Source organism: Chiloscyllium plagiosum, unplaced genomic scaffold (genome assembly GCF_037043375.1).
Source record: "Chiloscyllium plagiosum isolate Xiang-an unplaced genomic scaffold, Cpla_swu_hap1 HiC_scaffold_9, whole genome shotgun sequence".
NCBI classification, from domain to species: Eukaryota; Metazoa; Chordata; class Chondrichthyes; order Orectolobiformes; family Hemiscylliidae; genus Chiloscyllium; species Chiloscyllium plagiosum.
In genome coordinates, this window is record NW_028270147.1 from 45,706,359 (window position 1) to 45,732,552 (window position 26,194).

Sequence of the window (26,194 nt, forward strand, 5' to 3'; positions counted from 1 at the left end):
CGTTATGAAAGTTTGTGATTTCAAATAAACCTGCTGGAATATAACCTGGTGTTGTGTGATTTCTGACTTTGCAGGAAGCATCACAGCTTACTGAAAATTCTCTGTAAAAGACTCTCACTTCAACTTCAAAACATCAAAACCATTCTAAGAAACCAGGCCTGCTTTTTGGAAGGTGGAGACCAAACAAGAGACTGAATTAATCATAATTTGTAACCAGTTTACAGCTTTGCCTGTAATCAGCTTTGTACGGGTGTGTGTTTGTTGTGGAAATAAGTGTCTGCAACACTGTATTTTAATTTCATGGTAAATAGGTGAGAATAAATAAAGACAAAATAAGTGCCAAACCATGTCATCCTGTCAATGATCTTGCTTTTAGTTCTTAACAATTTGGAGAAGGTGGGTGGAGAAATTGAATGAGGTGTAATTAACACTCCATATCAGTGTCAGGGCTGTCAGATTTACAATAAAATTTATCCCAATGAGAAATGCTCAGCTATCACCTTTACTGTAAGTCTATGTCTAGGAATGCCGAATAGGAACATTCGCGTTGAGAAAATCATCTCTTTTAAAGACTGTGGTTCTCTGAGCAATCACCTATTTATCACTTGAGCTTGTGATAATTTTAGGAAAGGGAGGAGAAATAATTAAATTAAAAATACAAAAGTGGAAGTGGAAAAGCATCATGGCAATTTTGAAATACATTATACAATGCTGGGTTTTTGGGTGCTGTGTTTATTCAAGATGTCATCTGTCTTTATCCTTGGTGTTGAATATGTTTATATCATTGCTTTAGATTCCTGTGATGCAGTGGTAAGACCCCTATCTCTGAGCCAGAAAGATCAACACATCTGAGCAAGTTGATTTATCACTGAGCACAAGGCATCAAAATTGAATATTTAGACCTACTTATTTGAGTTAACAAATTTTGCTGGTAGGGCATTATGGAAACATCTATTGCTATTTGAAATAGACATGGGATCTTATTCATCCACGTGAAACAGCACAGATGGCCTTGGATTAACATAATTTCTGAAAGATGCGTCTCTGACAATACAGAGGTCTTCAGTGCTGCACGGGAATGACAACCACAGTTTTAAGCTCAAGTCTTTGGAGTTGAACATAGTCTTCTGACTGTGATAAAAGTCCCATTGACTGAGCCATGACTGACACTTTGCCTATGTTTTAATTGTATAATGTATTTCAAAATTGCCACGGTGCTTTTCCACTTTCACTTTTGTATTTTTAATTTAATTATTTTTCCTCCCTTTCCTAAAATTATCTGAATTCATCATTGAGAAATTTGAATGGAGTGTTACTCATGCAGTTGTTTGCAGCTGCATAAAGATAATAAAGCAGTAGAACTATGTCAAAATATGAGAATTTGTAATTGTAAAACATTAAACATAAGCTTGCTATTTATTCATTGAAGGTACAATTGTCATGCAATCCATGTTAGATCCCTGCAAAGAAAGAATTGCTGCAAATGCATTCCTTGTACAATTTCTATATGCTACTTGTTGAGAAACGTTGAAAAATGTTTTACCATGCTTCATATTTGTAAAAATTTGTTTTTTTTGCTTCTTCAGAGGTGTCCAGGTAGAATGTGAAGGAGCTTCCAAACATTGCATCAACATTAATGATTTTGTTTTAATCAAAAGTGAAGATGAGGATCAACCATATGTAGCGAAATTGCTAAAGTTAGTTGAGGATGGTAAGGACAGTTCTCCTGTATAACCTCATGATTGCTTCTGCTTCGAATATGTGCAGTGAACTGAAAGTTGTTACATTTACAGGAAATATTAATTACACAAATATTAGTAGTGTGGCACATGATGGGTTCATGAATTACCTATGTATCTTTATGCCTTTGGCTGTATAAATCCAGATTGGACCATTCTCCTTGCTTTTTACTGTGGTCAACTGAGCTATGTCGGTTAGAGTGGTGCTGGAAAAACACAGCAGTTCAGGCAGCATTCGAGGAGCAGTACTCCTCAGATGCTGCCTAAACTGTTGTGCTTTTCCAGCACCACTCTAATCTAGAATCTGGTTTCCAGCATCTGCAGTCCTTGTTTTTACCTGAGAGCTATGTAGCTATATACCAGGAAAGATTCCATTTAGGGTACAAGCGAAAGAATGTGCAAATAGGAATTCAACTTTGGATTGTGTTGAAGATCATTTAATTTAAAACTCTGTCGACTCTGGTACCTCTATTTTTGAACACATTGTTTGAAGCAAGCCTGTTTGTTTTCAATATCATTTTTAATTTTTGCTGGCTTATTCTTCTCACCAGGTGCCCAGCAACATCCGTCCAAGACTGCAGTGGTCCAATGGTTTACTCGTATTGAGGAAATACCAAAATCAAAACAGAAACTATTGGGAAGAGAGGCCCACCCTAGAGAGATCTTCTTATATGAAGTCCCTAATTGTGATGATTGTATCAGTGCAGAAACCCTGATTAAGACTGTAAAAGTAAGTCTTGATTATGTAAGTTAATTGAGGCTGACACATTAATTACAGTGTTCCATTGTCAGACATGCTAGGCTTTTGGATGTTGTATTTATTCAAGGTGTCATCGTCTTTGTCCATGGTGTTTAATAAGTTTATATCATTGTTTTAGATTCCTGTGGTGCACTGGTAATGCCACTATCTCTGAGCCAGAAAGATCAACGCATCTGAACAAGTTGCTTTAAAACAAAAGGTTACACCATTGCTGCTTGTGGGATATTACTGTGCATGAGCTATCTGCCTGATATATGTATTGAACATTACCCATATGCTTTAAAATGGAATTAATATCTTGTAAGGTAGAAGAAATGAAATGAAAGCTTTTGGTAACTAAAACTGAAATTGAACAATTCCTGAGCAGTTTTGTCCATTTGTATATTCATGAACTATCAGTACAGATATGGTGTTGGAAAGGTTTTTAAAAATCATTCAGTTAAGGATATTCAATTAAAAGTAGCCGAAAAGCTATGCTGATTGTTTTTGTCATTATAAAGATGTAAGAGAAACTTCTTAGTTTGATTAATTGTTTCTACTGTGTCTTGTTCATTGTTGTAGCATTGTTGTATCTATCCCTGTGAGTAGGCTAAGTTCTGCATGGCCTAGAAGTGGAAGAATGAAGTACAGGATTTCCACAGATTTCACACTGCTTTACTGTACATAGAAGTTACGACCTTCACGTTATTGCAGTTTAAGGAGGAAGAATTGGGCGGCATGGTGGCTCAGTGGTTAGCACTGCTGCCTCACAGTGCCAGGGACCCGCGTTCGATTCCCGGCTCGGGCAACTGTCTGTGTGGAGTTTGCACATTCTCCCCGTGTCTGCGTGGGTTTCCTCCGGGTGCTCCGGTTTCCTCCTACAGTCCAAAGATGTGCAGGTCAGGTGAATTGGCCATGCTAAATTGTCCTGAGTGTTAGGTGGATTAGTCATGGGTAAATATAGGGGAATAGGTGGGTTGCTCTTCAAACGGTCGGTATGGACTTGTTGGCCCGAAGGGCCTGTTTCCACACTGTAGGGAATCTAATCTAATCTAATCAGTAGCGCTGCGTCTGTACTAGTTTGTTCGGCTGAAATGATGACGTAGCTTGGATCAGAAAAACTTATTTTCTCTTTGTGATGCATTTACTCCCCATTCCTAGGTGTCCTGAAAAGCAGTAAAACTGCCTTGTGATGCAAGCCTGATCAAGTAAAGATGGTAAAGGTTTCATCCCTGATGACATGAGTGAAGTGAATGGATTTTAGACAATTTAGCAATTCTTATGGTAATTTTAATCCATATATTAAAAGATTGTGACATTTAATTTCATATGAACTGATCATCAGCATCCCTTGAAAAGCCACATAAAATCTCTTCCCCAACCATTTCCTTTGCGAGCTATGCTTAGAATTTGCACAATGATTTGAAAGTTGAATTAATCCTGTAGTGACATGGGGATGTTATGGCCTAGTGGTATTGTTGATAGACTAATGATCCAAAATCCCAGGTAATGTGCTGGCGACCTGGACTTGAATCCTGCCATGGCAGGTAGTGGAATTTGAATTTATAAAAATCTGCAATTAAGAGAATAATGATGACTATGAAACCGTTATTGATTGTTGGAAAAACCTATCTGGTTCACTAATGTCCTTTAGGAAAGGAAACTGCCATCCTTACCTGGTCTGGTCTATATGAATCCAGACCCATTACAATGTGATTGACTCTTAATTGGCCTCTTGGCAAATAGGAATGGGCAATATATCTGGCCTTGCCAGTGATGCCCATATCTCATGAATTTATTAACAGAAAAGGATGACTTTGTTTTTATTTTCTAAGTCTTAATTAAGTACTATACAAATTTGTAATAATTTATTACTTTTCACCTACATGTTTGGTAAAGTAGAAAGTAGCCCATTCTTGAGTTCTGATTTATTCTGTAGCTCTCTTCACAGATTCCATAGAATCCCTGCAGTGTGGAAACAGACTCTTCAACCCAACAAGTCCACACCAACCCTCCAAAGAGTAACCCACCCAGACCCATTCCCCTATATTTACCCCTGACTAATGCACTGAACCTACACATCCCTGAATACAATGGACAATATAGCATAACCAGTTCCCCTAACCAATACTGAGTTTGTGGTATTACATTATAAATCTCTGTTTTGGCTGACCTTTTTTAGGAAATGTGAACGTTCTGTGAACTCCGTCCATTTGGAATTTCAAAGTATCTTGGCAAGAGTGAATATGGAGCAATAAACTAATGCTTTCCTAGGGAACTATGCAATGAGGTGATTGTTTGAAGATTTTGTTCGCCTGCAGAGGCCCCAAGGCGGTAGAGTAGGTGTGGGTGCAGTTAGGCCTCAAACATTACTGATAAATCAGTGCGGTTAGACACTTAGTTGTGGTCAAGTAAAATGTAGTATTGGCTAGAATCTATGCAGTCGGTTTGGGAATTGCTTATAAGAATTATAAACAGAATTATGAATATGATTGTGCAAGACAGATACATTTGAGGATGCAAACCAATCAATTTACAAATTCATTCATGGCCTTTCCTCAGACATTGACTGACCTATTGATTTCTCAGTGTGGTAAACAGACACATTTCCAGTGGAAATCTGCCACTTGCTATATTGTATTAAATTGGCACCGGTGCATCTTGCAGACTGTAAGCATGAAGGCAGATGGCCAATATTTGGGTACCTTGGACCTCACCAGTCAGTACAGGATGCCCATATTTTGTTTTTTATTTTGGGCACTGAACTGAAAAATTATGAATCCACGTTTTAAAAAAATAATTTTTGAATGGAAAATCTCATGTAGATATGAGCTGGTAATGTCCAGTATTTGTTGCTTAAAAGCTCATATTTATCTTGGCCTTGCTACAGTTGGTACTAAATATTCATGAATAGCATTGAAGAATGTTTTACATTAATTCTAAATCTTTCTTATAACATCTAAACTTATTTTAGGTTTTCCAGATTGATCCTGAGGAACCATTTCCTTCCATTGAACCTGGTGATGATTCTCTGTTTGTTAAGTTAAAGTGGGATGGAAAACGTTTTAACGAGCTCCCTAAAAATACTTTTTCCATAAAGAAAGTTAATAATCACTATAAGAATTTGGATTCCTTACCCAAGAGGGTACAGAAGATGTCCTGTGAGAATTCCTTTCCAAAGCAGCGTGACATTGTTGGAGACTGGTGTAATTCAGAGGTTTACAGGATTGACAGTGGAGATGGAACATTGAGCAGAAATGTTGTTAACCACCATTCCAAACATCGTGCTTTCATGGTGAATGAAGGGAAATTTAACTGTTCTGATCAGAAAAATTCCAACGGTAGGAAGCGGAGTACAGAAATCACAAATGTGGAGAACAGCAGTTCGAAAGTAAGGAGGAAGCTTCCTCTTTCTGGTAAGTAAGTGTCTCAGAGCCTGCACCTAAATTTTAATGTTTGTGCTGCACCTAATTTTTGATGTGCTTTGTGCATCAAGAACAGGAAATATACAGAAATAGAATGGAGATGTAAAATGGCAGGTCTCTAATAATTACTTTGGAGGAGATGCTGAATTTCCAACTCACAATAAACCAAAGGCTGAAGGTAACCATGGTCTTGAGACGTTGAGATCTAATTTGTCTAGGGATTTTCCTTGTTATAGTATTTCATTTGCTGTTTTGGACATACCTGGAAAGTTGTGGTCATGGATTCAATCTTGTCATTCACAGATCTCTTTGATGAAAGGCCGCTCAAGCAAGTTTCAACCATTCTGTGAGATCATGGATGATCTGTGTCCCTACTCCATAAACTTGCCTTTGGCAATAGTTTTGCTTAAAAAAAATCCCTCTCAGATTTAAATTTAGCAACTGATCTCGTATAATACTGCCATTTGTGGAAGAGAACATGTAACCTGAATACTGATTTTGTAATACAGCCAATACAGCTGTATTAAACTAAAATACAAGCACATTTATCGACTTTCTGGACTGCCTGTATGTAATCTCAGCAGACATTATTAAGGAACTCCATATTGGGAGTTGCAATACATGGGTGCTAAGTATTCCCTCTCATCTTATAAATTTCTACATTCTATATGAAGGCCATTTGTATGTTGGGATAGATTATCTGAGTAGTTGTGTTCTCTGATTCTTGATACAGAACCAGTTTAGTTTCTTTGAGGCTCTTTAATTAATGACAGTGTTGCAGAAAACAATTATTTTTTGATTTAGCAATGCCCTTTATGTACTTAGATATTTGTGGTTCTTGACTAAATGATTTAAATTTTTTTTCCATTTGCAGATTTTAATAAGAGTAATCTAGGAAATATTTTGTCAGAATTGTTAGGTGAAGATGGTTATAAGGACACTTTTGCTGCAAAAATACCTCGACTGGTGGAATCTGCAGCTATGAAATACACACAACATTTTAATGGTATTTCAGGTGATGCTCTTTCACCCAGGAAGAAGTTGCAGAATGAGTCACCTGGAAATTATACCATCTCTCCTATTAAACTGATTGGAGACAACGAGATGAACACTCAAGTTGCCACTTTGAAATTGACACCTATTCACATCAAACCAAAAATTAAGCAGCAAGTCTCTTCAAGCCAGTCCCGAAAGAATGACAAAATAACTGATTTGCACAGGTAAGTTGCGTAATGTTTTAATCTTTCCAATGTCACATTTTTAATTTCTTAAGTAGAGGAGGGGAATTCATAGTCAAAATTAGAGTGGTGCTGGAAAAGCACAGCAGGTCAGGCAGCATCCGAGGAGCAGGAAAATCGACGTTTTGGGCAGGAGCCCTTCATCAGGAATGAGGCTGGAAGCCTATGTGTAAATTTATATTTCATTGCTATGTTGATGTAGCACCTAATCTTCCGCCTAGGAACCCTCCAACCACGAGGGATGAACTCAGATTTCTCCAGTTTCCTCATTTCCCCTCCCCCCACCTTGTCCCAGTCAAATCCCTTGAACTCAGCACCGCCTTCCTAACCTGCAATCTTCTTCCTGACCTCTCCGCCCCCAACCCCACTCCGGCCTATCACCCTCACCTTGACCTCCTTCCACCTATCGCATTTCCAACTCCCCTCCCCCAAGTCCCTCCTCCCTACCTTTTATCTTAGCCTGCTGGACACACTTTCCTCATATTATAATATGATAATGAAAACAGAAAATGCTGGGAATGATCTGGAAATCGGGCAGCCTAAAGGCATTTTTGGAGAGACTATTAATGTTTCAGAACAATGAACTCATTACTGGAAGGAGGATTGAAGTACAGTTACTCACTTGATTAAGCTTTTTTAAGAACTAAAGAGGGTTAACGAGGACAGAGCAACAGATGTGATCTATGTGAACTTCAGTAAGGTGTTCGACAAGATTCCCCATGGGAGACTCGTTAGATCTCATGGAATACAAGAAAAACTAGCCATTTGGATACAGAACTGGCTCGAAGATAGAAGACAGAGGGTGGTGGTGGAGAGTTATTTTTCAGATTGGAGGTCTGTGACCAGTAGAGTACCACAAGGATTGCTGCTCGGTTCACTACTTTTCGTCATTTATATAAATGATTTGGATGTGAACATAGGTTTAGTTAGTAAGTTTGCAGATGACACCAAAATTAGAGGTGTAGTGGACAGTGAGAAAGGTTAGAGCTGAAAATGTGTTGCTGGAAAAACGCAGCAGGTCAGGCAGCATCCAAGGAGCAGGAGAATCGACGTTTTGGGCATGAGCCCTTCTTCAGGAATGAGGAAAGTGTGTCCAGCAGGCTAAGATAAAAGGTAGGGAGGAGGGACTTGGGGGAGGGGCGTTGGAAATGCGATAGGTGGAAGGAGGTCAAGGTGAGGGTGATAGGCTGGAGTTGGGGTGGGGGCGGAGAGGTCAGGAAGAAGATTGCAGGTTAGGAAGGCGGTGCTGAGTTCGAGGGATTTGACTGGGACAAGGTGGGGGGAGGGGAAATGAGGAAACTGGAGAAATCTGAGTTCATCCCTCGTGGTTGGAGGGTTCCTAGGCGGAAGATGAGGCGCTCTTACTCCAACTGTCGTGTTGCTATGGTCTGGCGATGGAGGAGTCCAAGGACCTGCATGTCCTTGGTGGACTGGGAGGGGGAGTTGAAGTGTTGAGCCACGGGGCGGTTGGGTTGGTTGGTTGGTCCGGGTGTCCCAGAGGCGTTCTCTGAAACGTTCCACAAGTAGGCGGCCTGTCTCCCCAATGTAGAGGAGGCCACATCGGGTGCAGAGGATGCAGTAAATGATGTGTGTGGAGGTGCAGGTGAACTTGTGGCAGATATGGAAGGATCCCTTGGGGCCTTGGAGGGAAGTAAGGGGGGAGGTGTGGGCGCAGGTTTCTTGCGGTTGCAGGAGAAGGTGCCGGGAGTGGATGCTTGGGTTGGTAGGGGGTGTGGACCTGACGAGGGAGTCACGGAGGGAGTGGTCTTTTCGGAACGCTGATAGGGGAGGGGAGGGAAATATATCCCTGGTGGTGGGGTCCATTTGGAGGTGGCGGAAATGACGACGGATGATATGATGTATATGGAGGTTGGTGGGGTGGTAGGTGAGGACCAGTGGGGTTCTGTCCTGGTGGCGATTGGAGGGGCGGGGCTCAAGGGCAGAGGAGCGGGAAGTGGAGGAGATGCAGTGGAGGGCATCGTCGATCATGTCTGGGGGGGAAATGACCATCGTCATTTCCGCCACCTCCAAACGGACCCCACCACCAGGGATATATTTCCCTCCCCTCCCCTATCAGCGTTCCGAAAAGACCACTCCCTCCGTGACTCCATCGTCAGGTCCACACCCCCCACCAACCCAAACTCCACTCCCTGCATCTTCCCCTGCAACTGCAAGAAATGCAAAACTTGCGCCCACACCTTCCCCCTTACTTCCCTCCAAGGCCCCAAGGGATCCTTCCATATCCGCCACAAATTCACCTGCACCTCCACACACATCATTTACTACATCCGCTGCACCCGATGTGGCCTCCTCTATATTGGGGAGACAGGCTGCCTACTTGCAGAACGTTTCAGAGAACACCTCCCCTCCCCCCACCTTGTCTCAGTCAAATCCCTCAAACTCAGCACCGCCTTCCTAACCTGCAATCTTCTTCCTGACCTCTCCGCCCCCACTCCCACTCTGGCCTATCACCCTCAACTTGACCTCCTTCCACCTATCGCATTTCCAACGCCCCTCCCCCAAGTCCCTCCTTCCTACCTTTTATCTTAGCCTGCTGGACACACTTTCCTCATTCCTGAAGAAGGGCTCATGCCCAAAACGTTGATTCTCCTGCTCCTTGGATGCTGCCTGACCTGCTGTGCTTTTCCAGCAACACATTTTCAGCTCTGATCTCCAGCATCTGCAGTCCTCACTTTCTTCTCCACTGAGAAAGGTTACCAAAGATCATAATCAGATGAGCCAATGGGCTGAGGAGTGGCAGATGGAGTTTAATTTCGATAAATGTGAGGTGCTGCATTTTGGGAAAGCAAATCTTAGCAGGACTTGTACACTTAATGGTAAGGTCCAAGGGAGTGTTGCTGAACCGAGGGACCTTGGAGTGCAGGTTCATAGCCCCATGAAAGTGGAGTCCCAGGTAGATAGGATAGTGAAGAAGGAGTTTGGTATGTGTTCCTTTATTGGTCAGAATATTGAGTATAGGAGTTGGGAGGTCATGTTGCGGCTGTACAGGATGTTGGTTAGATCACTTTGTGCATTTCTGGTCTCCTTCCTATCGGAAGGTTGTTGTGAAACCTGAAAGGGTTCAGAAAAGATTTACAAGGATGTTGCCAGGGTTGGAGCTTTAGGGAGAGGTTGAATAGGCTGGGGCTGTTTTCCCTGGAGCATTGGAGGCTGAGGGGTGACCTTATAGAGGCTTATAAAATCATGAGGGGCATAGATACGATAAGTTGACAAGGTATTTTCCTTGGGGTGTGGGAATCCAGAACTAGAGGGCATAGGTTTAGGGTGAGAGGGGAAAGATATAAAAGAGACCTAAAGGGCAACATTTTCACTCAGAGGGTGGTGCGTGTATGGAATGAGCTGCCAGAGGAAGTGGTGGCAGCTAGTACAATTGCAGCATTTAAAAGGCATTTGGATGGGTTATATGAGTTGGAAGGGTTTGGAAGGATATGAGCAAGGTACTGGCAAGTGGGACTAGATTAGGTTGGGATATCTGGTTGGCATGGACGGGTTGGACCAAAGTGTCTGTTTCCATGCTGTACATATCTATGACTCTATCTTCACCATGGCCACTGGAACCATGCCTCTCAGTATTGTGTAAGCTTTAATGAGATACAGCCCCCTCCCGACTGTCCTTCTCAACTCCACCAAGTATAGACCCAGAGTCCTCAACCATTCCACATATGACGAGCCCTTCATCCCTGGGATCATTCTTGTAAACCACCTCTAGACCTCCTTCCTTACATGCAGAACCCAAAACTACTTGCAATATTCCAAATGCAATCTTACCAGGGCCTTCTCCAGCCTCAGCAATATATTTCTGCTGTAGTATTCTTGTCGTCTTGAAATGTATGCTAGCATTACATTTATCTTCCTGACTGCTAACTACACCTGCACCTTAAGAGAATCCTGAACTAGTTCTCCTAAGACCATTTGTACTTCAAATTTCTGAAGCCCTTCCCCATTTAGAAAATAGTCCATGCCACTATTCATGCTAAAGCACATAACCTCACATTGTATTCCATCTGCAACTTCGTTGCCCGCTTTTCTACCCTGTCCAAGTCATTCTGCAAGCCTCCTTGCTCCCTCAACACTACCTGTCCCTACACCTAACTTTGTCATTTGTAAACTTAGTAACAATGCCCTCTGTACCTCCGTCCAGATCGTTAATGTACAATGTGAATAGTTGTGGTCCCAACACTGACCCCTGTGGAATTCAACTAGACATCGACTGCCATCCTGAAAAACAAAACACCCCTTCTTTGCCTTCTGTCAGTGAGTCAATCCTCTATCCATGCCGATACCTTGCTCCTAACACCATGGGATCTTATCTAATTTAGCAGCATCCTTATCAAAGGTCACCTGGAAATCCAAATAGCTGGGTATTAAGTTAAACATTTAAGTAAACCTTTGGTACGAAATCTATCCCATTGTTTTTAATGGGTCTTGTGTAATTGTACACTATTTTCAATCAATGAAGCAGTTTCTATTTTGTCTGCTTTAATTATTTTAGGCCAAAGAGAAAGGAAAATGAAAGTAAGATAGAAAATATCACTGAGACTCCAAGGTCTCGAAGAAAGTCTGCACGGAACTGTTCAGTTATTCTGAAACAGTACTTAAAGTAAGCTTTTGCAATTATTAATGTTGCTTCTATTTTCTCTTCCTGCAAGTTTGTATCATCGATAGTCACAGGTGAGGTGCTGGAAGACTGAAGGTTGGCTAACGTGGTGCCACTGTTTAAGAAGGATGGTAAGGACAAGCCAGGGAACTGTAGACTAGTGAGTCTGACGTCAGTGGTGGGCAAGTTGTTGGGGGGAATCCTGAGGGACAGGATGTACATTTATTTGGAAAGGCAAGGACTGATTAGGGATAGTCAACATGGTTTTGTATGTGGGAAATCATGTCTCACAAACTTGATTGAGTTTTTTTGAAGAAGTAACACAGAGGATTGATGAGGGCAGAGCGGTAGGTCTGATCTATTTGGACTTCAGTCAGGCGTTCGACAAGGTGCCCCATGGGAGACTGATTAGCAAGGTTAGATCTCCTGGAATACAGGGAGAACTCAAAGGTAGAAGACAGAGCGTGGTGGTGGAGAGTTGTTTTTCAGACTGGAGGCCTGTGATCAGTGGAGTGCCACAAGGATCGGTGCTGAGTCCTCTACTTTTTGTCATTTACATAAATGATTTGGATGCGAGCATAAGAGGTACAGTTAGTAAGTTTGCAGATGACACCAAAATTGGAGGTGTAGTGGACAGCGAAGAGGGTTATCTTAGGTTACAACAGGATCTTGACCAGATGGGCCAATGGGCTGAGATGTGGCAAGATGGAGTTTAATTCAGATAAATGCAAGGTGCTGCATTTTGCGAAAGCAACTCTTAGCAGGACTTATACACTTAATGGTAAGGTCCTAGGGAGTGTTGCTGAACAAAGAGACCTTGGAGTGCAAGGTCACAGCTCCTTGAAAGTGGAGTTGCAGGTAGATAGGACAGTGAAGTAGGCGTTTGGTATGCTTTCCTTTATTGGTCAGAGTATTGAGTACAGGAATTGGGAGACCATGTTGCGGCTGTACAGGATATTGGTTAGGCCACTGTTGGAATATTGCGTGCAATTCTGGTCTCCTTCTTATCGGAAAGATGTTGTGAAACTTGAAAGGGTTCAGAAAAGATCTACAAGGATGTTGCCAGGGTTGGAGTATTTGAGCTATGGGGAGAGGCTGAACTGGCTGGTGATGTTTTCCCTGGAGCATCAGAGGCTGAGGGGTGACCTGATAGAGGTTTGCAAAATTATGAGGGGCATGGATAAGGTAAATAGGCAAAGTCTTTTCCCTGGGCTGGGGGAGTCCAGAACTAGAGGGCATAGGTTTAGGGTGAGAGGGGAAAGCTATAAATGAGACCTAAGGGGGCAATTTTTTCACACAGAGGGTGGTACGGTTATGGAAAGAGCTGCCAAAGGAAGTGGTGGAGGTTGGTACAATTGCAACATTTAAGAGGCCTTGTGGATGGGTATATGAGTAGAAAGGGTTTGGAGGGATATGGGCCGGGTGCTGGCAGGTGGGACTAGATTGGGTTGGGATATCTGGTCAGCATGGACGGTTTGGACTGAGGTATCTGTTTCCATGCTGTACATCTCTATGACTCTATAAAGGAATCTCTGATTTTATGCTGTACAAATTTGATAGCAAGTGCAGTGTGATGTATTTTAGATTGAAGTTCACTTTTCAGTTTTAATAAATTGCGTGATATTGTGATTCATTTCTTGAATTTGTCATAAAATTAAAGATAGCTATTTGATTGAGAGTGTCTGAAATTTAAATGTAAAGACAGTCTTTCATTATGAATTAAAAGATTATACTAGTCCATCAGTTTTGAGTGAGGAAGACTCTTAATGTGGAACACCAAACACAAGTAGAAATGGAGAAGGTGATGTCTTTCACAGGAGTTTGTATCGTGATAACTTATGCAGAAAAAGTGGTTATATGGAAACCATGTTATTCTCATATTCATCGTCATTTTTCTAGAAAATTCTGTTTATAGTTTTTCTTCCCTTCTCTAATTGGCTAACTGCCTGCTGAGGATATTGATGAAACCTGTGATGTTCTGCATTACTGCAGTTCCCTCTCCGACATGACCATCCTCAGCCCTCCTCCATTGCCACAGTGAATCAGACCACACATTTGAGAAACAGCATCTCATCTTCTGCCTGGGGAGTCTGCAGTCCCAACAACTCAATATTGAGTTCTCCAATTTCAAATAACCTCCCTTCCCATCTCCTGACTCCCTTTTCAGCTCCTCCTCCTCCCTTCCCAGCAAACCCCCGCCCCCCCCCATTCCACTTACTGACCCTTCCAGCCATCAACCGGATTCATTTCTCCTATTGGCCAATCAGGCTGTACTCTCTACCTGTATTCCCCTATCGCTACCTCACAAATTGGCTCCTCCCCAAACCCCCCCTTTATCTACAGCTTCCCTTACCCCCCCCCCCCCCCCCCCCCAGTCCCGAAGAAAAGTTATATTTGAAACATTGACTTCTCCACCTGCCTGGCTTGCTATATTCTTCCAGCCTCCTGCTTGTCCATTTTGGATTCCAGCATCATCACTACTTTTTAATCTCTAACCCTCTGATACCCAGCAATACGTCCATTTTTGAAGCTTAGATGTTGAGTGTCAGCATCTGCTTACTAACTCAGCATTGGCCATGATGAAAACATTGTCTGTCTCCATGTATCATTATCTGGAGTGTGTTTATCCAGTTAGCATTTGAAGGATACCCTTGACCTTAATTTGAAACCTGCACTGACTGAAATACTGTAAATTCCTTTACACGTATCAATTTTTCATTACCTAGCACAGTTACTGTTGTAAACTTTGTTGCACTTGGATTCCAACAGTATTATTTCTAAACACAAATCTTCACTTTATATAAGCAATGATCAGGATCACGAAGCATCTGATGAAGATGAATACTTTCCTGGCAAAGAACAATGGAGTGAAAGTAGCAGTGAGAATGAGGAGCAAGAGGATGATGTAAAATTTCGGAAGAAATCAACAAAAATGTTTGTTCCTAAAACACCAAATACCACAGCAAAGAAGTCTGTTAAAACACCAATCAAAACGGTATGTTTTGACCTGTCTCTTCTTTATGTCTAAAGAAGCTCTTATTGTCAGTTTTTATATTCCTCGCTGGTTTGCTCTCGTCGTTTATTTTCCCTGTCTCTGTTATCTTTTAAGCTTTCCTTTACTGGATTTAGAATTTATCCTAGTCTTTAGGGCTATCACTGACTTCTGCCTCATTATGTATGTTTTTTTCCTTCAACTTTAATTTCCTTGGTTAGCTTTGAGTAGTTTATCTCTTTCTTTAGAATCTTTCTTCCTTATTGGGATGTAAGTTTACTGAGGGTCACCTCTTTCAATGTCTGCTACCACATGCTTCCTGTCATTCCTACTAATCTGTCTGCCCAACTAATTTTATCCTCACTTCATTGCAATGCCCTTCATTTAAGTTAAACACAGTTGCTTCTGACCCAAGTTTCTCACTTTCGAACTGAGTATTAAAATCTATCATGTTATGACCAATGCTTCTTAGGGGATCTTTATCTATTATTCATTGGCTATTACCAGTTCCAAAATTAAGTTAGATAAATGTGAGGTGCTGCATTTTGGCAAAGCAAATCTTAGCAGGGCTTATACACTTAATGGTAACGTCCTCGAGAGTGTTGCTGAACAAAGAGACTTTGGAGTGCAGGTTCATAGCTTCTTGACAGTGGAGTCACAGGTAGATAGGATAGTGAAGGTGGTGTTTGGTATGCTTTCCTTTGTTGGTCAGAGTATTGAGTACAGGAGTTGGGAGGTCATGTTGCGGCTGTACAGGACATTGGTTAGACCACTGTTGGAATATTGCCTGCAGTTCTGGTCTCCTTCCTATTGGAAAGATGTTGTGAAACTCGAAAGGGTTCAGAAAAGATTTAAAAGGGTGTTGCCAAGGTTAGAGGATTTGAGCTATAGGGGCTGGGACTGTTTTCTTTGGAGCATCGAAGGCTGAGGGGTGACCTGATAGAGGTTTACAAAATTATGAGGGGCATGGATAGGGTAAATAGACAAACATAGGTTAGAGTGAGAGGGGAAAGATATAAAAGAGACCTAAGGGGCAACTTTTTCATGCAGAGGGTGGTACGTATGTTTGAATGAGCTGCCAAAGGAAGTGGTGGAGGCTTGTACAATTGCAACATTTAAGAGGCATGTGGATGGGTATATGAATGGGAAGGGTTTGGAGGGGTATGGACCGGGTGCTGGGATGTGGGACTAGATTGGGTTGGGATATCTGGTCGGCATGTACGTGTTGGACCGAAGGGTCTGTTTCCATGCTGTATATCTCTGTGACTCTGAGATAGCCTGTTTCCTGGTTGACTCCATGGTACATTGCTCTAGTCAACAATCCCTTATGCACTCTATGAATTTGTTGCCATGGCTACCCTTTCCAATTTGATTATCCAATCGGCATGAAGATTAAAGTCACCCATAATTATTGCTGTATTCTTTTTACATGTTCATTCTATTTGTTCATTTATACCCTTTCCCACAGACCAGTTACTGTTTGGAGTCTGGACACCACTATCAAAATGGACTCTACATCATTCAGGACTAGATCATCTTTCATAACTGTCCTCACTTCAACTTATTGTAATGGTGCTACCCCACCAACATTTCCATCCTTCCCATCTTTCTCAAAGCTCAAATATTCTTGAATGTTAAGTTTCTGGTTTTGATCTCCTGTGTAACCATGTTTCCATAATGGTTATGAGATTATAATCACTAGCTTCTCAAGGGCAACTAGGAAAACTCATTAAACGCTGGTCCAGCCAATGACACCCACATTCCATGAGTGAATAGCAAAAACTTTTAAGTTTGTCATTAGTTCATTCACGTTATTTAAAATACTTTGAGTGAAGTCTTAACATTTTTTCTAAAGACATGTAGAATGTGTGTGTTGCTGGCTGGCCAGCATTTATTGCCTGTCATCATAGCTCTTGGAAAAAGTGGTGGTAAGCTGTTTTCTTAACCACTGCAGATTTCATACTGTAGGTTGATCTACAAAGCAGTGAGTTGTGGAGGGAATGAATGTTTATGGTTGTGGCGCTAATCCTGTATCTCAATCATTTCTTAATATCATGTGGAGTAGATCAAAATAGCTGAAGACTGGTGTCTGTGATGCTGGGGACCACTGGAGGAGGCCAAGACTGATCATCCACTCAGCACTTCTGGTTGAAGATTGCTTAGAATGCTTCAATCATACCTTTTGCTTTGATGTGCTGAGCTCTTCCATCATTGAGTATGGGGATATTTGTGGAGCCTTCACCACAGAGTCTTCTGTTTTTGAATTTACCTACAGTTTAATGCATCCTTGGTACAACACAACATTCCTTTTATTTTCTGGTAACAAGCAACCCAACTTCTAGACTGCAATCCGATCTTCTCCTTCACCTTTGATTTTCTAATTTTCCAAGCAACTGATCCCCTCCCATCCATACAATTTGCCTGTACTCTGGTTCCAGTATAATTCAGGTGGAGCATGTCCCGTTGGAATAGCCTACTCTTGCCCCGCTACTAATGCCAATGTCAATCCATTTCTCCCATACCAATCTTTAAGCCACATGTTTACCTCTTTAATCTTGTTGACCCTATGTAGTTACCTCATGACTTGGGTAGTAATTTAAAGATTATTGCTTTTTAAATTTTTTGTTTTTTAATTTAGCCACTTGCAGATCACATTTATTCAGCAGGACCTCTTTTGCCTATATTGTTGGTATTTACATGGACCATGACAATTGAATCTCTTCCCCACCTGCTCCAAGTTCCTCTGTAGCCCAGACAAGATATCCTGAACCCAGGTACCAGGCAGGCATAGCCTTTGGGACTGTCTACCTTTGGCATGGAGAACAGTGTCTATTCTACTGATAATACAATCCCCAGTTACAACTACATTTTTTTTTCTCCCCATTCTCATCCACACAGGGAATAATTCAAGTCTTTTGCACTTAACTACAGTTGGCATATGAGGCAATTGGCGTTATCAGGTGTGAATGAATGCAATATTATCATAAAAATGTAGAGTTCCTAGGTTGAGTTATTTCTCTTGGGGTTAACACTCAATAAACCCAAGTGGTTGTTTTATGTGTATTAGATTCTGCATTTCTATTTTATGCCCACCTGAATAATTAGTTCATAATCTCATCAGGTACATTTAAATGTATTTGATAATTTCAAGGAAATGCCGCATAACAAAGTAAATACAGTGAGAGTTTAATGATGATGCATTGTTTACAAAAGGTGACTTTAAAACATTTTTCCTCTTTACCTCAAATTATTTGAGTATAAGAGGCATTATTGTCTATGTTCTCAATGCAGGAGTTCAAATATTAAATTGTTTGTCAAGTTGGTGACAATGCAGTAGATTTTTGACAATATCTGTAAAAGTCTTTTAATCAAAGTATGTTTTTTATTTTTTTTAAATTATGTTCAGCCTTTGTCACGGTCTCCAAGGACAATCTGCCATCCAACTCCTAGAATTCCTCTGAGGAGTCAGCTGGCTAAAACACCTGGGAATATATTGGAAGAGGCCAGAGCAAGGTACTAAATACAAATATATTTGCTGAAGCACACTGGGTTAAGATCTGCTCAAAAATAGAATTTGGTAAAGTTTAAATAGTTGAGAACCTTAAAAATGAGCTGACAATTATACTTTTATTATCAGTTAACTACATTCAGAAGAATAAGTGTACACAGTTTTATTATGACTACTAAAGGCTTAGCATAATGTACCTTCTTATTGGTAATTTAAAGTCTTCCTATAACTGTTGAGTTTTTAACACAATATTATATTGTTTACATAATTTCATATATTTTAAATAATTTTGAGGAAATTGTGTTATCAAGGAGTTAAAAAGACTTATTAACAGTCTTGGTTGTAAAAAAAATGGAAATTGCTAGACTTGTATTGTTGGGATTTTTTTCCCAGAAACTGAATTTAATGTTCTGTATTATTTAGGTAAGTGGAGAGAGGATTAGTTTATTAAAATAATCAAGTTATTCTAGCGTAATGAAGGAAAAAATGGCTAGCCAGTTTCAAACCCTTGATTTATTTTTTGTGTTGACTCCTTATGAGCATAGTTTTGTGAAGTGCGATTCCTAAGTTTCTCTGACTTGCCTATTTTATTTTCTTAAGATTACATGTGTCTGCAGTACCAGAATCTCTACCCTGTAGAGAGCAAGAATTTCAGGACATCTATAACTTTGTGGAAAGTAAAGTGATAGATGGCACTGGAGGGTATGAAACATTTACTGTTCCTGAAAGTAACTATTCAGTATGTTTTTGATGCATTATGTTCACGAAATGGTTGCCTTCCTTTTTTGGCGATGCATTTTGAATATTTTACTCATTTAAAGATCGATAGAAAAGAGGATGACTGCCCTTCTCGGAGGAACTTTACTGGGTGAGAGACCAAATTGGAATAAATCTGTGCTTTTTTTGCAGACCAACTTGCTGTCTTTTGAAAATGGTTGGGAAGGAACTGTTTTCAGTTATGTACACTGAAAAGAAAGACAACCCAGAATAGAAAATTTGAAAAGGATTATTGGAAAAACCTAAAGAATAAATAAAGGTGGTTACTGAATAGAAACCTAGAAATTAGGAGCAGGAGTAGGCCATTCAGAACTTCAGGCTAGCTGTATTATTCACTATGATCATGGCCTATATTCTATCTCAATGCCATTTTCCTGCTTTCTTCACATATCCCTAATGCCTTTAAAATCTAGAAAGATTATCTGTATCCTATTCTTAAATATGTTCAATTACTTGCCCTCCACAGTTTTTTGTAGTAGAGAATTATGTAGGTTCACTACACTTTGAAGAATTTTTTTTCATCATGGCACTGCTAAATGGCCTACCTGGTATTCTGGGGCTGTGACTCCTGATTTTGGATGGTAATCAATATGAAGTTTCTTCAGTAAACTCTAATGGTTACATGCCAGTTTTTTAAACCATGATATTGTTTGAGTGCAACCAATCTGAAGATGCAGATTGCCATGTGTTCATGGCTGAAAAAAATAAATGTAATCTGAATTTGGCGTTGTAATGATGTCAAAGTCATCTGTGTTTGCTGTCATTATTTGCTCACTCTTACACAGAGCGCATTGTTGAATCCTCAACAATAGAAATCACTTAATTGACAAGAACCTCCATTTTCACACAAATAATCTATCTGTAAAATGAAGTCATTGGAAAGGCTTTGCCTTATTGATGGGGATGTAACTGTTATTAAGGCACACTAAGTTCATAATTACTGTTAAGCAGCCTCTGTGACCCAGAGGACCTAATTATTGTATATGTGACATGTCTTTTTTTCAATGTTTTGAGAAAAACAGACATTTAACATTTCAGCTTACACTTTGATATTTTGTGTATATACCCATCCTAATTTTTCTGTAAAATAATTACTGCCCTTCACTTTTTAAATCTTTTTTTACATCCTGGATTGCAGTTTGAGAATTCTTCAGTGTGACAGATTTATTGCTTAGTGTTCTTAATGACATAATTGTTGCCTGGAGATGATCTCAAACTGACAACGAATGTAAGTAATCTTGGGAATGGAGAAGTCCATACAACTGACAATTATATCTTTTATATTTTCATGGTTAGTGATGAATGATGTCAAATTCATCAGTGACTGCAGAATCAAGACCAATGAGGTTTTAATTTTTGTACTGAAATAAAGTCTTGTTTTTCACAGATGTATGTATATTTCTGGGGTGCCAGGGACAGGAAAAACTGCAACAGTGCATGAGGTGATGCGATGTCTGCAATATGCAGCAAAAGAGGATGACCTTCCATCCTTCCAATTTATAGAAATCAATGGCATGAAGCTTACGGACCCTCATCAATCTTATGTCCAGATATTGCAGGTATAAATCTAATTTTGAAATCACAATGCAATCTGTGCTGTAGAGTTTACAATATTATTTAGTTTATTATCCCCAAAGGAAGAAGGAACTTAAATTTATATATTGAGTTGTATTCCAAACAGTGCCTTGCAGGGAAAAAAAAATTGTTAGGTGTATGAAAAACAAGGCTCCATGGAAATGTATCAGGTAACTGTTTTGGTTATCAGATGTATGTTGACCAGGAACTGAGGTATGAATATGCTCCTCAGTACATAATTTCCTGAAAAAAAATACTATCCGTTTAGCTCAGTTGTTAGTATTTTACACTTGCGTCTGGTTGTGTATTTTGACGACACTTACACTTCAACGCAATCACATTTGAGTGCAGTATTAGATGTCAGCATGTCATTCTTCAGGTGGAATATTAATCCAAAAACATGTCTGCTCGATAGGAATTCCGCCTTAAATACTTTAGGTGGAGAGCTGTCTGCTGTCCAAGTCACCATTCTTCTTTCAGTCAGCATCAGAAAAACTGATGAAACCCCAGTCTTACATTTTCTCTTGGAATTTTCCTGTGCTAGGAATGGCCACAATATTTGATGCAAGTGTTAAAGTGCAAAATGTAATCAGTTGCAACTGATCTGCTATGTTCATTTGAGTGATAAAAGAAACATTGTTTATGGCAGTTATCTTTCTCATTATAATGCAGGAGTGTTGTGAATTTTAAAAAAAAGTTTCTGCTTCTTAGTTATTGACAGGACAAAAAGCCACTGCAGACCATGCTGCTGCATTGCTTGAAAAGCAATTTGGTGCACCAGCACCAAAGAGAGAGACCACAGTGTTGTTGGTGGATGAGGTAAGGATTTAGCATATAAATTTATAGTATTGCATAGTAAAAGTTTGAATTGTCTTCTCTAGTACCACAGGCAGTTTCTGAGTTACAATTAGATTCTGTTCTTGAGTATCATTAAGTCAGTTGTGTGCTAGTCACAATACTATTCAGTATAATATAAAATAGCCGTTCGAAAGTGTACGAGCAAATGTTCACATATTGAGTTTTTGAAGTGAATATTAATACATCCTTCGATGAGTTCTTGTTCACAATGATGAGCATTCATAAGTTGGATGTTCATAGATCAGGGACTTCATGTACGTAAAATTGCTGGTGACATTTGCTGTTTAATAACAGTTAAAACCTGACATGTGCAATGCCATTAAAGTTTTATGTCCAGTATTTTAGATTGACTTTTTCCATAACAAAGATGTTTTTCTCACCAGATAATGCTTCATTGATTCACATCAGTTTTTACAGTTTGCTATTTAATGCTTATCATAGTCTTTTGCACCCCCATTTTAAATAGTATTTGAAAATTATGAACAGAAATGCAAATTTTAATTTTGTTTAGGAAACTTGAAAATGATATAAGGTCGTAACAGATTAGTTAAACTTCATCAGCATATAGCAATGATGTAAGTCACTGTCTTCGAACCCCAAAATGATCATTCTGTGTCTACTGTAATATTTGTAATCTTGGTATTCTATTTGATTCTGAGATGAGTTTCCTACCACACATCCACATCATCATTCCTACCTCCTATGGGTGATCTTATGTGGTCCTAAATCCTTCATCCGCAACTTTAATTATAGACTTACCTGGGCCTCTGTGGTGTTAATTGTATATTAATTGAGTATTGAATGAATTCAGGTGGCAGGCAATACCTGGGAATCCATTTATTTTTCAGTAGTTGTACCTCAGTCTCTCTAAGTCTCATTCCTCCAATAAGATACTTTTTAAAAGCACCAGGTGACTCGAGCCTTTTAGGTGGATCAGAGTCAAAAGTGGTTTGATGGTTGTAAAGTACCAATCTTTTATTAGTTGATGTTTCGTCTTATAAAAAAGCAATGATACATAACACACTACTGTAAACCGAACTGCAGCAATTTGTCAAGCTTGCTTTAATGATATGACCTTCCCTGTCACTTCAAACAGTAAGATTTATGAGAACAAGAAGATTCTGGAAACAGCATTGTCTCCTCGATATTATATGTCTACCTGTACATGGCTGTCCCTTTGTTGCTAGATCAAATATGCTGCAAATATTTACCTAAAACCATTCGGAGATTAGTCAAGAAAATGACATACATTAACAGCCACCATATGAACTGGAATGATAAATGTGCTATCTTCCACAACGTGATTTTCCTGGAAACATTTTTTTAAAATGCTGCTTGCATTGTTGCATGATCTTGTGAAATTATAATTAAATCAAACTAAGCAAACCTTTGAATTCACTCCTTAACTTCAGTTTTCAACATGTATTACGCTTAGCTTGATCTCCTGTGGACACGGAAACAGGATGTAATGTATAACCTGTTTGATTGGCCCACACGAAAGCAGGCAAAATTGGTGGTTGTGGCAGTAGCCAACACGATGGATTTGCCAGAGAGGATTATGATGAACCGGGTGGCAAGCAGACTGGTGAGCATTATCTATTCCAGAAATAATTGCTATTTGATTTTCTAGTAAACTGTGCAACCGTTAAAGATACTTGATGTGAAATTCCACTGTAAAGTTGCCTCTTGTTTGTGTTGTTTATCTTTTTAAATACAAATGGTGCATGTGTTTTGCTTAATTGTTGGCATTGTAGTGTTGTGTTGTATAGCTGTAAAAGTCAGAAACTTAATAGATTGTTCATTTCTTTCAAAATAGGGACTGACCAGAATGTCCTTCCAACCGTATACTTTCAAACAGTTGCAGCAAATCACTTGCTCAAGACTGAACCGATTAAAGGCTTTTGAAGATGATGCTATTCAGCTAGTAGCCAGAAAAGTGAGTACAGTTGAATAAAGCTGACAGTTGATCAATTGAAGATGATTTGTTTTTAAAACAAAAACTTTTATCAAGAGAAACAGCAGACTTGCAGATAGAATATTGCGGGAAGGAAAATAGCACACCTTTTTCATCTGAGCAATGGAATTGGATATCAACCACTTATGTATATAAATATGAGGCTACTCTTTTGTACCATGCAGGTAGCAGCTCTGTCTGGTGATGCAAGGCGTGCTCTCGACATTTGCAGGAGAGCTGCTGAAATATGTCAATATTCAGAAGCTCAGAAAACTACATCCAAACTTGTAGGAATGCCTCATGTGGTACAGGCTCTTGATGAAATGTTTTCCTCACCATACATTACTGCTATAAGGTACATAATTAAATGCTATGTTGACATGACTTGATTGAGATTATTTACTTTAGAAAAGTACATTTTACTATACAGTGTTCCTTCGGTGATTTCCAGTTTGAATTTGGTGAAATGTTTCATGTGTCTGTTGAATTGTTGTTGGTGCTCAACTTGTGTTCTCCCATTTTCTCCTCTTCTCTCTTGATAAGATTTTTAGAGCATTGTATTAATGGGCTTGTCACCTCCAGTGAATTAGGATTGGTTCTTTGATGGCCAAGAATCCCCTTCATATCCTTGTGCTTTTTCCTGTTATGCGTGTGGCCTATTGGTCTATCCTCTAAGGCCCTATTACCGCTGCAAAGAAACTCTGAAAAAGAAGTTGTTTTAGGGAGAAGCACTGGAAATACCAGTCAATTGTGTCAGGAAGCAAGTGTGCCTCAACAAGAAATCTTAAATCTTGCCAAATATTATTTTTGTGTACTTAATTGATTCAACTGACAAGAAATACTGTCCAACTGCTGAAATCCTCAGTTGTGCTATTGCTTTTTCAGATTTAACAATTATGGCGCTCTTTTGGCTGGTCTTCCATTTTCCTTCAGACAATTTAGGTTTTGCTGGTTCATAAAGCACTTAATGTCCATTTCTAATTGCACTTGAGAAGGTATTGGTGCCTTCTTGAAATGTTGCAGTTCATGTTGTAAGTATACTGCAGAGCAGTCAGAGAAGAAGTTCCAGGATTTTAACCCATAGGCAGTGAAGGACAATATATTTCTAAGTCAAGGATAATTTATGGCTTGGGGGTGATGTTATCATACATCTGTTGCTCTTGTCCTGGAGAAGTTGCAGATTTGGAAGATGTTGTCGAAAGAGATTCAGTGATGGTGGTTCCATTGAATGTCAAAGGGCAACTGTCAAATTTTCTCTTATTGGATTTGGCCATTTCCTGACACTTTTGTGGTGTGAGTGTGACTTGCCACTTATCAGCTTAAGCCTGAATGCCATCCAAATCTTGTTGCATTTGGACCAGGAGTGCTTCAGTGTATGAAGCCGTGAATAGTGCTGAACATTCTGCAATCACCAATGAATATTGCCATATCTGACCTTTAGGGTGGAAGGAAAGTTATTGACGAAGGTTGTTAAGCCTCGAACTACATTGAGGAACTCATGCAGTGATACCCTGTGCCTGAGATGATTGAACTCCAATGTGCCAATCCTCCGATGTGCTAGGTTTAACTGCTTCTGCTGGACAGTTTGTCCTTTGAGTCCCGTCGGTTTCTGATGTGCACGGGCTCCATAATTCCTCTATATCGAGGCAAGTAGCCCTCGCTTTTCCTCAAGTTCAGTTCCTCTGTCCATATTTAGTTTTGAGATAGTAATTAGGTCAGGAGTTGAGTGACCCTAGTAGACACCCTACTGAGCATCATTGAGCAGCTTGTCGCTTAGTAAGTGCCTGTTGATAGACTGGCTGGCATAAATAATGCTGGAGGTCTTAGGAGGGCAAGTGTGGTGAAAGGGTTAAAATTGTGTCCCAATACATGTGTGAATCTAACCGAAAATGGAAGGTGTCGCTTAGTCCCGTGTGAATCTTATTACACACCTTCCCGTGTGAATCTTCTTATCTGTATGTGACCAGAATGGAATGTGTTTTTCAGCCTTGCTCTGCTGTTCACATGAATGTTTAGATCTCGAAAAGAGTATATCAGCTGGAAAAGTCTCCAGTTCGGTAGAGTCTGCTCCGGGTCTGGTTTATACTCACTCTACGTGTTACCGGAACTGGGAGCCGTCAGTTCTCTTAGAGCGGTTGCCAACAACCCACGCTCGGCGGTTAAACGCAACCCCGGAGCAGACTCTACCGAACTGGAGACTTTTCCAGCTGATATACTCTTTTCGAGATCTAAACATTCATGTGAACAGCAGAGCAAGGCTGAAAAACACATTCCATTCTGGTCACATACAGATAAGAAGATTCACACGGGAAGGTGTGTAATAAGATTCACACGGGACTAAGCGACACCTTCCATTTTCGGTTAGATTCACACATGTATTGGGACACAATTTTAACCCTTTCACCACATTCCACTGCTTGGCCCAATACATGTGTTACATTATGATTCACACATGTATTGGGACATAATTTTACACCACAGCAAGATAGGTCATCCACTTGGTATTTAGTCATAGTTATACAGAATGAAGCTTTTCCCTCTAAACCACCTGCTTCTTTTCTTAAAAATGTGTCCCACTTGTTAATTGACCCCTCTGCTAAGAGGAAAGATTTCTCCTTGTCATTCTTGTCTATGCCCCTCAGAACTTTGTACACCTCGATCAGGTAGCCCCCTTAGCCTTCTCTCCTAGAAGGAAAACAACCCCAGCCTACCTAATTTGTCTTCATAGCCAAATAAGTCCTCATAGGCAACATCCTGGTGAAAAAAAACTG

The 26,194-nt window shown here is 40.1% G+C and overlaps 1 protein-coding gene across 3 annotated transcripts in view; it reads left to right on the top strand.

Moving 5' to 3' along the window:
* Positions 1–26,194, top strand: part of orc1 (origin recognition complex, subunit 1) — a 32,992-nt gene that overhangs the window by 4,803 nt on the left and 1,995 nt on the right. Inside the window, exons 2-14 of one of the 3 annotated variants that reach the window (XM_043699186.2) lie at positions 1,587–1,711; positions 2,291–2,469; positions 5,453–5,894; positions 6,778–7,123; positions 11,655–11,762; positions 14,565–14,754; positions 18,158–18,264; positions 18,860–18,961; positions 20,424–20,595; positions 21,323–21,430; positions 22,905–23,054; positions 23,286–23,405; positions 23,609–23,778. In XM_043699186.2, coding sequence (XP_043555121.2) covers positions 1,587–1,711; positions 2,291–2,469; positions 5,453–5,894; positions 6,778–7,123; positions 11,655–11,762; positions 14,565–14,754; positions 18,158–18,264; positions 18,860–18,961; positions 20,424–20,595; positions 21,323–21,430; positions 22,905–23,054; positions 23,286–23,405; positions 23,609–23,778 — 2,319 coding nt within the window. The remainder of the gene's footprint in view (positions 1–1,586; positions 1,712–2,290; positions 2,470–5,452; positions 5,895–6,777; positions 7,124–11,654; positions 11,763–14,564; positions 14,755–18,157; positions 18,265–18,859; positions 18,962–20,423; positions 20,596–21,322; positions 21,431–22,904; positions 23,055–23,285; positions 23,406–23,608; positions 23,779–26,194) is intronic. The other 2 variants (XM_043699188.2, XM_043699187.2) reach the window with 2 other exon arrangements.